Here is a 17,210-nt window from a genome sequence, read left to right as displayed (position 1 = left end):
GTACCATCACCAGCAGGAACCGGAAGGGTCCAGAGAGACGTACCCCAGCGGTTCCTCGCTCTCCTCCCCGGATGAGGCTACGGCCCCGGGGGACGTCCATCCTCCGGACGATCTCAAACAGTTTCAAGAGCTGTTTAAGAGGGTGGCCTTCACGCAAGGCATCCAGACAGCAGAGGTGCAAGAGAAACACCATAAACTCAAAAATTTGAGACCTCCGGCCTCCTCCAGAGTAGCAATACCGCTTGATGAAGCGATCTTAGAGTCCGCCACTACGATATGGCAGACCCCTGCGACTATTCCGCCTGTGCAAAAGAGAGCGGATAAGAAATACTTCGTGCCGGCGAAGGGCATGGAGTTCCTGTTCAGCCACCCACAGCCAAATTCCTTGGTGGTGGAGTCGTCGCAACAAAGATCAAAGACATCTCAATTCAGGACAGGGGGAACAGACAAAGATGCCAAGAAGCTAGAGCTGTTCGGCAGAAAGGTCTACTCCTCCTCCACTTTAACGTTGCAAATGGCAAATTACGCAGCGCACTTAGCGAACCATAATTTCGACAACTATTCCAGGTTAACCTCCCTCATGGACTCGCTTCCAGAGGACAAAAAGCCGGTGCTCAAGGCCATAGTGCAAGAAGGCTACGCGGCCTCGAGGACGGGAGTTCAGATCGCCCTGGACGTTGCGGACACAGCAGCACGTTCCACAGCGACGGCAGTGGTGATGCGAAGGGAGTCCTGGCTCCAGACTTCGGGTATACCGAGGGATCTGCAGGCGAAGATAGTTGACCTTCCCTTCGACTCGCAGAAGCTGTTTGCTGAATCAACTGACTCGGTCCTTCATTCCAGTAAAGATTCAAGAGCCACACTCAGGACCCTGGGGATTTACACCCCTCCATACACAAAGAAAAGGTACTACAGTATGACAAGTTCTGTCTTCAGTATGACAAGTGGAGGAATTAAGTTCTGAGCTCTATTCCTATTCCTGATATGGGTTTTTACAGACTAGGTGCCTGTTGAACCTCACACTCCTGCTGTATTTAAGTGTAACCTCTCTTGTTCTCTCAAACTCTGCTTATCAGAGAAGACAGGATTCCTACACTTTTTTTTTTTTTTTTTAAATCTAAACAAGCTAGGTAGGGCTGGTATGTTACAACTTTTTATTAAATTTATCTTTAATGGGACATTTATGGTTTAAATTTCATTTGTTTTCAGTGCCATAGGTGTGGATATCTATTTTTTGGATATGCTTAAACTTTGTTTGTCTGAAAAGTTATTTCCTGATTTATTTCCAACTGTAATTCTAGAGGAATTTTTCTGGAGCCTCACTTAGTCCTAATATCTTCACCTAACAGGCATGAGTGGATAGCTGTATTGCACTTCACGGGGTCACACTTGTAGTACTGGATGCTTTTCAATCACATTCTCTCTTGACTGCACAGCAGCGTTCTTCAACTTATTTACCATTGTGAGCCGTACGTGTGTTGAGAAGCACTTCTCGACTGCAGTAAAGTCAAGATGCATCTGACACAGTGGGTCTTTGCCCACAGAAGTTTACACTCCAATAAACCCAGGACTTCTTGTTGTGCTCTGCTAGTGCATATTAAATTCCAGAAGGGGTGTCGACCTAAATTCTTCCCCTACTTAAACTGCTGTGGCTTCCTAAGAAAGCCCTTGCATTTTCTGATACCCAACTTAGATAAACATGGAAGCAGTTTTACTTGAAGTACAAGAATGTTTATTGTACAAAGGATAAAAAGCTTCATTTTCTTTGAAAAGATTAACTGCTGTTTCAGAAAGACCATGAAACACACTCAGGCCTTAAGGGTTACACTGTAAAGCACCACTCATATCATAGTAGGCATAATGCTAGTGAGGGAGATGTCCCCAGCAATGCTGAGTTTGGTGATCTCGGTCAGGTTTTTCAGCCGGTAGTTGAACTGCAGCAAGTGAGCATCACTGACAGCTACCTTGAAATGATCTGTCTCGCACAGAACTTGGATCTGAAAAACATCACCAGACAAGCAGATGAGTTTGATGTCGCACTGGTTTCAGGGCCTGAGTCCCAGGCTACAGAGCCTATGGTTATTATTCTGAATCAAACTTAGGTTACCGGCGACTGGGGGCTGTTGCCACATTGGCAGCAGCCGATGTGAAATGAGGTTGCTACTGTGAGGGTAGGTATGGGGGGATGAAAAAAGGCCCTTTGCCTTTCTCCACCTGTTCCACAGACAGAAGGTGCAGACTGAAGTTCCCCTCAGGAGCTATCACAACTCCACAGCAAGCAGGAAAGCTCTGCAGTGAGATGGTCACCCAGGCTGTCCCAGTTCTGTGGTTGAGGACTTTTCACAAACACTTTCTGCTGCCCTTCCCCCACGGAAGCCAAGTGTTTTAGTCCCCCTTTACACAACTTGTTCTCATTTTCATCCCCAGCCTGCAAGTTGTCACAGCTTGCTATATTACCCCAGGCAAAATGGCCAAGAAGATCTAGCGGTCCCACCCTATCTCAACACCCTGCTGTCTTAGTGGCCTGGTCAGGTAGAGCTTTGCAAGGCTGTTTTAAACAATAAGCCAGCAAAGGCCTTGAAGACTCTAACTTCCATACATTTCTAGAAGTAATGTGGGAGCTGTTTCACCAGCAGGGAGTCGGGGAGAGACAGTGCAACCTTCAGGGTGTTTGAAGGATGTTCTTCAGGTCTTTTGTTCCTCCAGTGAACCACCCCAAAACCAAGAGGCAAATCAATATGTAACAGGGCATTTGCTTCCCTGACTTTCCACTGCTCCAGCTAGCCAAGTAGGATGCAGGCATGTCCCTTTGATACTACACAGATGGAGACCTGCTAATCCATGAGAGGTTGCAGTGCCTGTACATGGTCAGCCTGGTTGTGCCCACACATTAGATTGTTCTGTAGCGTTCCCTGAAAAGCTGTTTTCTGCATTAGCTCACTTTCCTCATGCTCTGCTGAGAGACTTAATCTACAATAGCAACGAAGGGTCCTGTGGCACCTTATAGACTAACAGAAAAGTTTTGCGCATGAGCTTTCGTGAGCACAGACTCACTGATCACTTGGCATCTGATGAAGCGAGTCTGTGCTCATGAAAGCTCATGCGCAAAACATTTCTGTTAGTCTATAAGGTGCCACAGGACCCTTCGCTGCTGTTACAGATCCAGACTAACACGGCTACAATTTGGGTAGCAGCCCAATTAGTAACTATTAGAGAGAGGTGACCTGAGCATGGGAGATAGTCGTGGAGCACCCAGAAGGGGCAGAAGCTAGGCCCTGAGCCTCGGTGGGAGCAATTGAGAACATTTACAGAATGGATACATATGACAAATTGTGCTAATTCAGGTAAAATCCACCTTAATGTCCCCTTTGGTAAAACACTCAGATCGCTAAAGTGTCTTTGACAGACTCTTTCCTTTGTACAAGCAGCAAAGTCTTTACTCCCCAGCCTTGGCTGGTTGGGACCCTGCTTGTATGTCACTGCACCTCAGTATTGTTCTCACCTTTCTTGGCATTAAAAGGAATTTAATTTGCCTTTGGCTTTTGAGTTTAGTGCTGGTGGAAGATGACAGCCCTGCAGATTGTCCTCTATCGACCAAAAGGGACAGTTGCCATGTGAGCTTCCCAAGAGCTGCCATGTGAATGCACCCAGATGCTGTTCTGGAAGGACCAGCTGTAGGCCTGAAAAGGTAGCATCTTGTAACCCATTCACCTAGCATGCCAAAGACAGGGGCTAGTTAGTACCATTGTGGTGCCATTTTTGTAATGAGACCATGTCCAATAGCTTATGTTTAGGGAGTGGCTATTTGGAAAATAACACATTTAAAGTTTGGTTAGTGTTGGCTATATCAGATCACCAGACCTGTAGTAGGAAGTTTCACTTATACCTTGAAAGGTTTGCCAGCTTCAAATGGAAACCAGGGAGCTGTTCTCTCCTCCTTCCCCCAGTTATTCTGAATCATTGAATTACACACAATGACTTGTCTATTCTCCTCATTGAAGCGAGGATTAAAGTGGAAGGCAATATCCTGCCCCTTCTTGAAATCCAGTGAAAATCTGCAAGAAATGAAAATGGAGAGATTACAGATGTGGTGTCGGGGAAAGAGCAGTTTTGTGATTCAGCTTGTCAGCTATTTCTTACAGCATTGGCCTTTAGTCAAGGAGGAGTAAACAATGAAAACAAGAGTACATTTCTGGCTGCAGTGACATACAGCTTAGGCAACACTCAAAAGCAGAAAGCCAGGAAACTTCTGTCCTGCTAAAAAGTGCATTCACCTTTCAGGAGGGCGGTGCTTGCATGAGAAATTACACCAGCCTAATAAAACAGGCAGCCCTGGATCCGGCTTTCACAAACTTAGTATGTTAACAGCTCTGAAACCTTCCTAGGCATCTAAAATTAAGCAGTGCTTTGCAAACAGCAATCTGATGAGGGACTAGTCCTGCCCCATCATCATAACTTCCCCAGGTTGCATTTCTAAGGACTAGTCAGAGAGGTTTCTGTTTAAGGAACGGCCATCTTATGGAAAGTGTTGGAAAGGAGAGGGGGGTTCCCTTTAATTTTTGATCCTGTGAGCAGAGACCAGGTCTAGACTTTAAAGTCAATTGGAGATATGCAATTCCAACTACAGCAGTTGCACAGCTGGACGCAACTGGTCTATGATCCGCTTACCTGGCTGTCCTCACTGAGGGAGGTTGACAGGGGAACCTGTCCCTCAGTCTCCCTTATTCTTTGTGAGACTGCGGAGCACAGGGGTCGACTCAACCCTGCTGGTTTGATTTTGTGTGTCCTCCCCCCGCCCAGGTGTGTGAAATCAAGCCCCAGAAGATGGACCTGAGTTAGTACAAAACTGCAAAATATGGAGGCATATAGCTCAGATTACAGATTCCACGCATGTGAGCTGATCAGCCTGTCCAGGGGGCTTCTGAGTGTTGTAGACTGGCCTGGTAGTGTCTGTGGGATGCTTCCTAGTGCTGGTTGATAGGGGAGCCACTCTGGGGCATAAAGGGGATTTGGAGTTTTGTTCACACCACACACTACATGCAAATTCCATTAACACACATTCACAGAGAAAGAGAGAGAGAGGTTCTCCATAGTAACCTGAAACCCAGCTGTAGAAGAGTTTCTAGCTGTGGCCCAAATTCACTTTTGGATCCCCAAGCACAAGGCTTCACGCTTTCTCTGAGTCAAACTGCCCTTGCTCATGGCAGCGTGTGAACGTTGCCCCTTTTGTACTCCTCCAGCACAGTGCAATACAGTGCTGGTGATTACACACACAGCTCAAGCCACAGCTAAAACTACATTTCTTCTCTGCCTTGCCTTAGCAATGCCTTTGCTCCCCAGGGGCTGAGCAGCACAGTCCTATGGCCGTGTCCAGAACGTGAGCTAGCAAGTCAGCATTGCATACTGGCCTATGCCAGTAGCAAACATAGTCAGCCCTTGTGCCAACTCAGCTGCTCTGGCCTCCACGTCACTACAAATAGGACCACCACTGTGCCCAGACCCCAGCCCTTCTTGGTAGAGGGCTGTGCGGGGGAAAAGATAGAAGCAACAGCACCCAGTGACTTCTATACCCTCTGACGCTTGGCCCCAGCAGGCAGTGGGATTGTTTCCTCCGCTTTACGCTCCTGCATGTGCGTGCAATGCAAGTCCAAGCTAACCCAGCATTAGCACAGCTCGCTCCTCCCAGCAGCCCCAGCCCGGCTCAGCTGGCGACACTCATTGCTCCATTACGCTTTACCTGTTGGGCTTTGGATTCACCATTCCGGTGATGGTTATCAACAAGCGAGGCATGAGTCCAGCTTGCAAGGGCAGATCGTAGGGGACGTTCTGCAAATGAACAGGAACTTTTGAGGAGCAAGCATCAGACTTGTAGGCATCATTTCAAACAACGTGGATTACAAATGCACAGGCAGAGCCTGTTTTCATCACTTCTTAATAAGCAGAGGAATCCAACAAGCTCTGCTGGATGCCTGGGTCACTGACCCAGGCAGGAAAATTACCCCAGCCCCTTGTGCCACATAGCTAGTGTGAGAGGGAGACGACTGACGGTGTCCCAGTTACTGGTGCTTTACAATCTACTGTCAAGCAAACAAGTCTGCCCAGCTAAATAGCTGACAGTTGCTGGGACGTTTGCTTTGGAAATCACACCAGTGGAGTTAAAATTTTCAGGGACAATTGAGAGAAACAAGGTGCTAACAATAGGAAACGTGGTGTCTTTCAGAGCGACTTGTTTCTTCCAGCAAGGTCCTGGCTCTGTACCATCTGACTCGCCATGAAGGATTAGGGACGTGTGAGCATTTTCACACTCCCAAGCAGTAGCACTGTTTATTGCTCTAATGGCTGGGACTCAAGCACGCCCAACACCCATTGAAGCTGGGAGACAGAGGGGCATTTGCACCTTCCAGGAGAGTTTCTGCACCTGGCAAGATTGAGCCCCCTGTGCTCCGATTCCTAATTTATGTTCTACGGTATTCTCAGCCAGACAGGTCGCACCTGTTCTCAACCTGTCAGACACCACCGATTGTCTCAAAACTGGAAGCTATTAAAAAATTAAACAGCAGTCACCAGCGGAGCAGCAGGTCCTCCTGGCTGAGGGGCTGGTCCAAATCCAGGTCCAAATTGTGGTGCAGTAGGAGGTGCTCCAGGTCCACTTGAGGGTTGTCCAGGGGCAGGAGGTGACCCAGGAAAGGCCCCTGGTGCTCCAGGATATGCCCCTGGTGCTCCAGGGTATCCTGGAAATGCCCCAGGTTGATTTCCCCATGGACCAGCAGGTTGATTTCCCCATGGACCAGCAGGTTGATTTCCCCATGGACCAGCAGGCCAGCCTTGGTTTGGAGGCGCATTTGGGTTTGTGTTACCAGGTCCAGATAAGGCATCAGATAACTGGACGGAAGACAAAACATGGTCAGTCTGCTGCCATTGCATCCGGCCTGCCCAACAGCCTGTGGTGCTGGAACTGGTTTTGGAGCTGGGGGGGTGACCCAGCCTCATCTTGCAGACACTAGAGTTAGGGCCAGCAGCTGGGAACCTGCATGCCTGGCCAGTGGCTGGGGCCAGCAGCAGAGCCACGGGGCAGCAGCAGACCCAATGGTTGGGGCACTTGGTGGAAAACCTAGGGGTTCTGCAGCACCCCTCACCCCCCCTTACTTCCCACACCTTATGAAAACAGCAGGTTCATTATCATTCTACCTCTAGACATGGGGTGGGGGGTGGGGTGTTGGTTTAGAATGTTTCATGGTATCTCACAGAGCTTGGAGATCCAAAGTTGCATGGCATGGGCTTGGAGAGAGGGCCCCAGGCAGATTAGAAAGGAGGGACTGCTGGCTTGGAGGTAAGGAAGGGCAGGGATTGGACTAGGACAGGCAGGTCCAGAGCAATGTTCCCTTCAATTTTTTTTCCAATCCATGTGCAGCATAAATTTTATGGGCACAGAGACCTGTGCAAATGCGCACCACCAGTATTACAGAATCCTCGGGCTGGAAGGGACCTCAGGAGGTCATCTAGTCCAGCCCCCTCCAGAGTGTTGTTTTTTGTGACCCAAGACTCTGGCAGAGGGCATGGGGGATCCACTCGGACACATCAAAAGCACTTCACATAAGGGCTCTACCGACAACCCTGCGGTGCACTGGTCAGCGTCCACAGCAGGAGAGGGTTGTATGGAAAACGTGAAGAGTTGGACACACATGCGGAAAACATTGTGCTCTGGGCCTTGTAGTTAAAGGCAGAGCCCTCAAAGGTGGCATCGCGCGAGGCAACCTTCTCCAGGCAGGAAGTGGAGCCGTTCACCTCCCTGCTGGACCGTTGGATGTCTTACTGGAGAAGTCTCTCAATACAGAGTCAAATGCTAAGGAAGAGCATGCAGAAACCTCCGAAGGAAACCAACAGGTACAAGTAAGTGGAGGTGGAACTCCCGCTTTCAGGTGAAACCCAATGGTCTGTTCTGGTCTATTTGAGGAGCAGCAGAGAGGGCCCTGGTCAGTCTGTGAAGGCACGTTGCCAATGGACCTGATCTCTGAAACAGGGACCTCAGCCACCTGGCTGAACACAGTGGAAAGGAGCTGGAGTGAGTGGGGCCGGTGGGGAGCGTGGAGGACTCATGAGTTGAGTTTAGATTCTGGAAGCATGTTACTTTGTTTTATATGGAACAGTTTCCACTACTGGTCCTTACTGTGCACTCTGATGTACACGTACCCTGGTTTCCACCACCACTCTCTCTCTAAGGGCTGCATCTCAAGCGCTGGGGCTGACAGCCACTGCAGGCCCTGCAGGAAGTGGGGAGGGGGGCCTGGCTCCACACCCCTGGAAGGGGTGGGGACTAAGGCACTTAGCTCTTAGCAGTGCTGCACTGGCATCAAAGGGGGCAGAGCCCTGGACGCTGATACCCCATAGCCGCAATGGTGGTGGCCAGAGCTCCAGCTCCCTTGAGCTGTTGGGCCCCAAAGCAACTGCCCTAACCCCGTTGGAGACCTGATATTAAGCAGACTGGTGATCCCAAGTGGAATCCTGTAAGCTGGCGTGTGCTACTCCCACACCCCAACCCCCAGCCCGGTCCTGAGCCCCTTCCTTGCACTCTGAACCCCTCATTTCTTGCCTCAAGCTGGAGCACAGAGAAAGTCCCAACACTCCACACACACACTCCACCCCCATCAGGCAGGAGCTGTAAGGGACAGCTTGCCAGGCTCGGAGAGGAATCCCTGAACCTCTGCATCCCCCAGAAGGGCTGCGTGTGGCCCACAACTGACTTTTTCTGTGGGTCAAATGGCCCTGATGGAAAAAAAAAAAGACACCCCCATCCCCACTGTGGTACAAGGCAACATCACTCATAGTGATCAAAGCTCAAAACCAATAGTCAGGACTTACGGAAAATCCGTCGGCCATTTTCCTGAAACAAAGACAAATGAGACAGTCACTACTTGCTTTTTCCACATTCCACCTACAAGATAACGGATCTCAGCACTGCATGTTCAAAAGCCGCCTGGCCTGGCGTTTCATACACGCTGAAGAACAAATCCCCTGTCCTACACCCTGGCAACTTTTCACCCCAAGGGCTTGCTACTTCCAGTAGCAGCAAATCTCTCAACTACACCAAGGGCTAATGGTAACAGAGAGATAGCTGTGCTAGTCTATATACTATCAAAACAAAAAAGCAGTCAAGTAGCACTTTAAAGACTAACAAAATAATTTATTAGGTGAGCTTTCGTGGGAGACCCACTGCTTCAGACCAGAGCCATACCAGACCAGCTAGGCTAATGATGTCCATATGAAATATTGGTAGCCGCATATTAAATGAGAAGAAATCAGTACCACACCGGGTGTTATGCTAACAGAACCTGGGCTGAGGTTTACAATTAGTGCTACTGTGCTTAGATGCTGTTTTTCCTCTCTATTAATCCTGTGGGTCCAGACGGTGGGAAGGCAGCTAATAAACAAGAGACTTTTTCATCGGTGCTTGGGGACTGCAAATTACATGGATGGTTGCTACATTGTGCAAATATGGATAGTGGGGCCATTATCTTGGTGCTGTCTTTGCTGTGAAGGATTTGAGAAGGTTCTCTTTCCTGGGTAGATTAGATGAAGACCCATTTGAAGTGTGGGGGTTTAACACCTACTTAAAGACATACTGAAGAAGTGGTCTGAACGAAGAAATGGGCTGAAGAAGTGGGTCTGTCCCACGAAAGCTCACCTAATAAACTATTTTGCTAGTCTTTAAAGTGCTACTTGACTGCTTTTTGTTTTTAAAGACATACTGTGTAACGGGGCTTTACTTGTGGCAGTACATGTCCATCCTGAATACCAGCACCTCCACACCAATGTTCTCCCCTGCCGGGAATCCCGCAGCTCGGTTTGCTGGTGGGGCTATGCACCCCAGCTGGCTCCCAGGTGTGGGGCTGTAGGACCCCTCCCTCCCCGGCTGGGTTCCCACTGGGGCTCCTAATGGGGCTTGGTGCCCAGGCCGGCTACCCGCTGTGGGTCTGCCGAACATCCTACTGGCACCGCAGCAGCGTGGGGCCAGAAGCTGGAACTCCCCACCGCCCAGACACAGGAGCCGGGGTCCCAGAAGCTCCCCGGCGGCGAGCCAGCTGGGGCGCAGAGCAGTGGCAGCCCCAGCTGCTGGGGGTGGAGGAGAAGGGGCCGAGTACCAGCTCCTCTTTTTCACATAACATTCACGGACAGCAGCTTACTCAGGTACAGCCGTTTTGACTCAGCCCATGCGTAAACACTCCCAAAGAGCTGCAAGTTAGGCACATGTAGGTTGCCATAATGAGAGAAAAAGTGTGGCTGAATTTCAGGGTATGTCTTCACCACCCAGATCGACCCAGTCCGGGTCAATCTGCCAGGGTTCAATTCTGTGCAGCTAGCGGGCCACGTGAAATTGAACTCACAGGAGTCGACACTCGACCCATGTACTCCTCAGTCTCGTAAGGAGAAAGGGAGGTTGGTCAGGTAAGCCAATTGTAGATCATTCCAGCTACAGAATTGCGACAGCTGGGCTTGTGTATCTACAATCGACTTGAAGGTCTAGTGCAGACCTGGCCTCTGTCTTTCCAACAAAAGTGAAGCCTTTTAAATTAAATGAAGCTCTCTGATAGCTAGAGCCCTGCAGGGCTACAAAATTGGCATCCACGTCTGCACAAACGAGCCACGGATATTTGCATCCACATCCACAGAAGCAGCTACTTGTGGATATATAGCAGATAGCTGCAAATTTGCAGAATTCTAGAAACAAAACTGATACTTTATCCACATCTGTACCCGCAAGTCTGAGCCATGGAGCTCAGCATTCACAGCCACGGCTGCAGCTACCTGTGGCTATAAAGCAGACAACCACAGACATGCAGGACTCTACTGAGATTATGAAAAAAATGTGACAGGCGGTAATAGCTATGTTACTATTGGCTGTCATTTTCCAGCTAGCTTTTGATACTGGAGATGATTTTTTGCACCCACAGTTTCTTACTGAATCTGTGTGAGGTAATAGACTTCAGCCTGAGATTCCTGAACGGCTGCCAGTTCTGATAAGGTTCCAATCTCCCTGGACACAAAATTGGTGACACTGATTTCAGTGGAGTTACTGGGACTCAATCGATGTGGTTACTCTGGCTGTACATCAGTGTTACAGAGATTAAAAACTGGCCCTGCGCAATGCAAAGGAAGCAAAAGGTAGAGCCACGCTTTACACACCACTTTTTCCTCCAATACTTTTCATCACAACTTTTTTCCTCTGGTGTAACAGCTGGAAATAGATTTGCATCAGGAAGTGATAATGCACAGGTTCGCAACCAGAGCTTTTCCAGCATTCTAACTATTATTTCTATAGCGCTACACAAATGCAGGGCACTTTCCAGTCACATAGCAAAACAAAGTCTCTGATTTCAACCAAGTAAGGTTCAGAGGTAGGAGAAAACAGTGAGAGAGGAATGCAGCGTCCTGCCTTGGACAGAACAGAATGCAGTGTGCTCCAGCAGCAAGCTGTGGAAGACGGTGTGTGTTAGTGAGGCGGCCAGGTCGGCATCGGACACACAGCAGCTTTGTGCAGTAATGTGGTGCCATTTTATTTTGTTCTTTCCCCGATTGGCTGCATTTTAAGTTGCATAACAGCTTGGTTCAATCGTTCAGCTACGTAACACGTTTTCTTCTAGATTTGTCATGTGAGCGGTTGTGACTCTTAGCCTAGGAGACCCAAGTACAAAACCCAGGGACTGTTTACCTCCCATCCCCCAATAGTGGAGGTTTCGACATACTTTAAAAAAATTAAAGGCAGACCACAGGGTTCTGAGCCCCAATTTAAAACCACAACCTATGTAAGAGCTTTTCTTTTTAATTATTATTTTAGATTCAGGGATATCACCATAGTAACCTCTTTTGGAAAAACACATGGCTGCTCTGTATAGCTTAGGGCTTGGGTGTGGCACAAACATGAGTCAGAACTTCAACCATTTTAATCAACTGCTCTCAGATGGAGCTGGATTCTTCTTCCATTAATAATACAGGAAGTTGGGTTATGGCGTATGATTAGTTTACTGCCCCCCTGCCAGACAATGCTGTACCAGGATAAAAGTCACAGCTTTCGCTAGTGCTTTTCATCAGTAAATCACAACAGTGTTTCACAAAGGAGGTATCATAATCCCCATTTTACAGATGAGGACACTGAGGCACAGAGCCATCAGTTGCTTGCCCAAAGTCATGAAGGACAGTGGATGAAACAGAGTCCCAGGCCACTACTCTAACCACTAGACCACACTGCCTCTCTTAGCAGCATAGTGGCTGCAAAACTCCCACTGACTTCAGTGAAAGCAGGGTCAGCCACTAGGTTGGTAACAGAGCATCACTGTACGTCTCTGCCACTCACAACTGCAGCTGTTATTTAGAAAAACCTTTCTATGCAAGGGAACCAAAAACCAGGCTCTAAACATTCAGGGGCTAGCCATGACCAGCACCCAGGCCAGTAAAGGCAAGAATTAAATATACCTAGCAACAAAAATAGTTACTCTGATGCTGAGCTGGGACAGAGAACGTCTTTGTTAGACCTGCATGTATAATCTTCTGCCAGCAGCAGGAATCACTGCAATGCAGCCAGTAAAATGGGATGGTTGTTTTGCCTTAGCACAGAGGGGTGTGGTTCTTGACCAGGGCTCCTCGGTGCTACGGTAACACAACAACTAGGCAGAAGATCCTCATCATGTGTGCCTGGCAGCGTCCGGAAGAGCCACAGTCTTTCAATTTGGGATCGAAAGAGCAAATTTTGTGTTGGGAGGCTCTGCATGTTCTTTCAAACCAGGGCCAAATTTTGCAAAAGAGCTTGCTAGCGTAGACATGGCCTTACTAAAGGCAGGGAGGGCCCATGTGCAGAGGATTGGGGCCGCCCATTGCGCATGTCAGTGGGTGGGAAAAAGTCTCAGAAAAAGCAGTGGAGCAAGATTCCCATCCTGAGAGGCATCCACGGGCCCTACTGATGCCACTGAACATCTCACTGCCAACCTGCGTGTTCCTAAGCCAAAGATCAGGGACCCGTAAAATCAGGAATTTTTAAAAAACTTCACTTTTAGGCCAAATATTCATTTTTGGGTTCTTTGTATTTGCCTTCAGCTTTTTGCAGCTTTAGTATTCCCATTTTGGGGATTTTTCGCTGCAGCTCTCAAGGGTTAGAAGCTTCCTCTGCTTCTCATGGCTTGGTCTCACATAAGCCGTGTCCACACTATCAGCAGATAGGAATAAGGGTATTTTGAAGTTGGAGGGGTCCTTTTGAAAAGGAGCCCCGTCTGGATGAGCCATGCAGCAGCGAGCCACAGCAATTTTGAAATGCCATGGCCGCTGGCATGCTAATAAGGCACTGAATATGTATTTCAGCACCTCATGAGTAATCTTCGAAATGGCCATTTGCATAATCACGTGACTCCCAGAACTGGGGCTTTAGGCAGAGAAACCAAATATCCTGAGCCTTGTGCTAAAAACTGGCAACATCCCTTCCTTGAGCTCTGCACCAACCAACAATTCTAGTCCTCACAGCTCCCCATTGCTGCAGAAATATTTTGTCTAGATATTTCAACAATAGCTCTATATAGATTGGAGTGGGCAAGATATGGCCAGTGGGCTATATCCAGCCCCCAATGTCCCTACAGCTGTGGAGGAAGGAAAGCTTCTGGTCCTGTCCTCACTCCTAGTAAAATCTCTCAGCTCCCGCTGGCTGGTTTCTGGCCAATAGCAACTGAGAGATTTTCCTGGGGCAACCCATAAAGCCCTCTCCCCCAGCGCACAGTCAACCTGTGGAACTCCTTGCCATCTTTTAGCGGCCCCTCCCTCATCAAAAATTGGAGCCTGCCCTAGTATAGACAATACTGTTAGGCAGCAAAAGCCATGGCGACTCTTTCAGAACTCTTGGGCTGCAATGCACCAGGGAAGTGATAACAGAGACAGCACCACAGCACCCCCGGCCATTCTGCGCACTCCTCCCTCCCTCCCACTGCACGCTGCGGCAAGCAGCCGCCCGGCTCAGCTGCTGCTGCCGGAGACAGAACGCCAGCCTGTGGTGCTGGAGAGCCCTCACCCAGATGGCTGCTCCCCCACCCAGCCATCGCTCCAGCTGTGGTGCACAAGGCAGGGCGAAGAGTCAGCAGCACAGGGATTAAAATCACACGACAACATTCAATACAGCCCCTTTTGCTGCGAACACACAGACACACACACACACACACACACACACTGAATGCCTAGCAAGGGACACACACACCCATGCTGTACACACAGTACTTAGCCAGTGACACACACCCACACGACACACGGTACTTAACGAAGGACACATGCCTATGACACACACACACACACACACAGCACAGGGGATTACACAGATGCTCCTATTTCCAAGCTAAACTCTCTTGCAAGTGAGGGACAAAACTTTTGTTGCTCGGGGGCGCTTAACACCCCCCCGCCCCGCCCCGCCCCTTGGGCCGAAGCGCTCCCCTGCGGGGGCCAGAAGTAAACCAGCTCCCAGGCGCCCCGGAACCGACCCCGCTGTGCGGCCGCAGCGGCTGCCGGGCGCCTGGGGACCAGACACGCCGGCCCCGGGTTCTGTGCCCCGTCGCGTACCGCCTCCGTGCCTCAGTTTCCCCCCGGGTCCCAGAGCCGCATCCCGCGGGGCACCCTCGCTCCCCTCGTCAGCCGGGGGCTCCCGCGGGCTGAGCAGCCGCACACGCGGCCCGGAGGCGGGGCGGTAGCGGCGGGGACCGGGGCGCCCGCCCGCCAGGGGCCGCTCTCCCGCGGCACCCGGGCGGCTCCCCGGGGACAGGCTGGGTCCCGCCCCGCCCCGAGGCAGCTGCGACCCCGGCGCACACGCGCCGCTCACCCTGCGAGCTCCGGGCCGTGCCGCCGCCGTCCGCTCCGCGCCTGGCTCTCCCACGGAGCGGCGGGGCGCGGCCTGAGCCCGGGGCCAGGGGCGGAGCGGGAGGTGGGAGCCGGCCCGGCCGCAAACCAGGCTCGCCGGGGGATGATCCAGGAAGGGAACCGCACCTCTGCTGCCAGGGGCCTCCCCCGGCGGGGACTAGGGCTCCTCCGAGGCCGGTGGGACCTACGAGGTTGAACAGACCCCAACTGGGGGGCTCCCCCTCAGGCTGCAGCCCTGCAGCAGTAGTGGCTGGGGCCTGGACTCCTGCCCACTGAGGGTCAATGGGCGTGAAGCAGGAGGCAGTGAGAGTGAATAAAAACCAGTTTCTCACTGGATGAATCAGCTCCGGCTTCCAGCCCGCCTGGTGGCCTCTCTGCCCATTGCTCCGGAGAACCTGAGCACCAGAACTCGGCCCCTGGCATGGTGCCAGCTGCCCCAGGGGTCCCCAGCCAGGTTCAAACACCACCTGGGTGTCTCAGGGTCAGCGTGACGCTCTGTGGGGTGGTAGAACCCAACTGCTTCCCCAGCTTTCTGCAAAAACAGGCCGCACCAGACCTGAATTCCTGCTATGGCAATAACCTGAGAACCAACATCTCCCAGGCCTGCCTTCCCTCACCACAAAGAAGCCTGCAAGGGCACTGAACCCATTTTCCCCCCCCACCCCACTGCAGGTCACCTTCCCTGTTGTGCAAGCTGAATGCGCTGCGCCCAAGCAAGGTTGCTGAGTAAGGAAGTAACAGTGTGAATATCTAACTGTTCAGCTTCTCAGCTGCAGCCCATAATTCACTGGCTGTGCGTCAACACACCTTCCATCCTAATTCAGGGATCTCAAGCACGCTGGGCATGGGGGCCAGATAAGCACCTGGAGAGATAAAGGTCTTTTGTGACAACAGGGTCTAGAAACTTTTTGTTTGCGTGGCAATTAACTATGAAAAGTCTTTTGCACAGAAACAATTTTATTGGCAGGGGTCTGATCCCTTTTGAGGGTTGATTTCCTGGGTGCTGTGCCCTAGAACTGCATCCTTCCAGACCAGCACATTAGCCATTGTCATTCACCAACAACTTCACTGGACTGGTCACGGGGGTTGGAGGTTGATCAGCGCCTCCCAAAACAGATTCTGTTTTCCGAGTTAGAAGGATGGAGGAGCGTTGGGGGTCAGAGGAAGCAATAAAAGGACGTGCTGAAGGCACACATGAAAAAGTGCAGCGTCGGTGTTGACACTTGGGAGAACCTTGCCCAGGACCAGCCCCAGGGAAGAGTGGTGATCCGTGAGGGGGTGGCACAGTTTGAGAGGTCCTACCGCAGCGCAGACGGGGAGAGGCAGAGAAGACGAAAAGAGCAGCAAAAACTGCCCTGTACCCCTCCAACAGCTACCAACACCTGCCCCTTCTGTGATCCGACCTGTGGATCCAGAATGGGGCCAGTCAGCCATAAACGGACTGGCAAATAGAAGGGTGATATGAAAATGTCCTACTCATTATCAAGTGATCACCAAGTAGAAGAAAAATCAGTGTCTGCACTGCTCTGCAGGGGGGCCACAACTCTGTGCCTTGTCTGGGGGAGACCATAGGATCTGGCTCAGGACAACAGGGTGGTGGGGAGCCCCAGAGAGCAAGAAGATGGGAGTCAGTAGCATGTTCAGCTCATGTTCAGACATCCCAAGAGGTCTTCAGTGACCTCTCCCAGTCACACATCTGTCATAGTCCTCACTTTGTAGTGCAATTCCAAAAACCTTCCTTTTTTCATTCATCCAAAATTTTTGCCATTCCGCTTTCAAATTTGTCTGTACTGAACTTTTGAATTCCTGCATATTCCAGGATATTTCTAGGCCAATCCTTCCATTTCTAGCCACACTTTTAGCTGCTTTGTCTGCCCTTTCATTCCCTGTTACCTCAATATTTGCTGGAATCCATACTAATATGACATGTCTCTCCAGTAGTACTAACTCATATTAGAAATATATTGTCATTGAAACATATTGTTACCTACCAGCTCTGTGGGGAACTGGAGCATGACACAGGTCTGTCCTGTGCTCTTGGGGAACCAGGGAGTAATACTCATGGAAAACAGATTTCCCTTCTCCAGGCCTCTGCTTGAATCAAAGACAAAAGCTGAAACAGGTGGGTGTAGACACACCTAAATCCCATCAACAAGGGTGACTGGATTAAGGAAACACCCCCAGCCTCATCTGCATTGAAGATAGAGCAGAGAAGCATCTTCATTAGCATTAAGAGCGGAGAGCAGTTTTGCCAAAGCAGAAACCACACTGACCTATGGGACACCAAGAGCAGAAAAGCACTGCCTGATGGGAAATCTCTGCCCCACATGCTA

The 17,210-nt window shown here is 50.4% G+C and overlaps 1 protein-coding gene across 1 annotated transcript; it reads right to left on the bottom strand.

The window, feature by feature from the left end:
- Nucleotides 1–1,709: 1,709 nt before the first annotated feature.
- Nucleotides 1,710–14,940, bottom strand: LGALS3 (galectin 3). Its single transcript, XM_074998648.1, has 6 exons — nt 14,840–14,940; nt 8,860–8,881; nt 6,565–6,882; nt 5,738–5,826; nt 3,887–4,055; nt 1,710–1,997 (listed from the first exon to the last, which is right to left on the bottom strand). Exons 2-6 carry the CDS (start codon nt 8,875–8,877, stop codon nt 1,842–1,844), a joined length of 750 nt encoding a protein of 249 aa, XP_074854749.1. The 5' UTR covers nt 8,878–8,881; nt 14,840–14,940; the 3' UTR covers nt 1,710–1,841.
- Nucleotides 14,941–17,210: the final 2,270 nt, after the last annotated feature.

This window comes from Carettochelys insculpta, chromosome 6 (assembly GCF_033958435.1).
Source record: "Carettochelys insculpta isolate YL-2023 chromosome 6, ASM3395843v1, whole genome shotgun sequence".
NCBI lineage: Eukaryota > Metazoa > Chordata > Testudines > Carettochelyidae > Carettochelys > Carettochelys insculpta.
Note: the sequence above shows the minus strand (reverse complement) of the source record. Positions and strands in the feature narration are given on the sequence as shown.

Excerpts from the sequence above, each read along its gene's own strand:
- LGALS3 (XM_074998648.1), bottom strand. Across the intron at positions 5,827-6,564 it reads GAGGACCTGCTGCTCCGCTG|AACGTCCCCTACGATCTGCC; the intron begins GTGACTGCTGTT and ends GTTCATTTGCAG. Across the intron at positions 4,056-5,737 it reads GTGAATCCAAAGCCCAACAG|ATTTTCACTGGATTTCAAGA; the intron begins GTAAAGCGTAAT and ends CATTTCTTGCAG.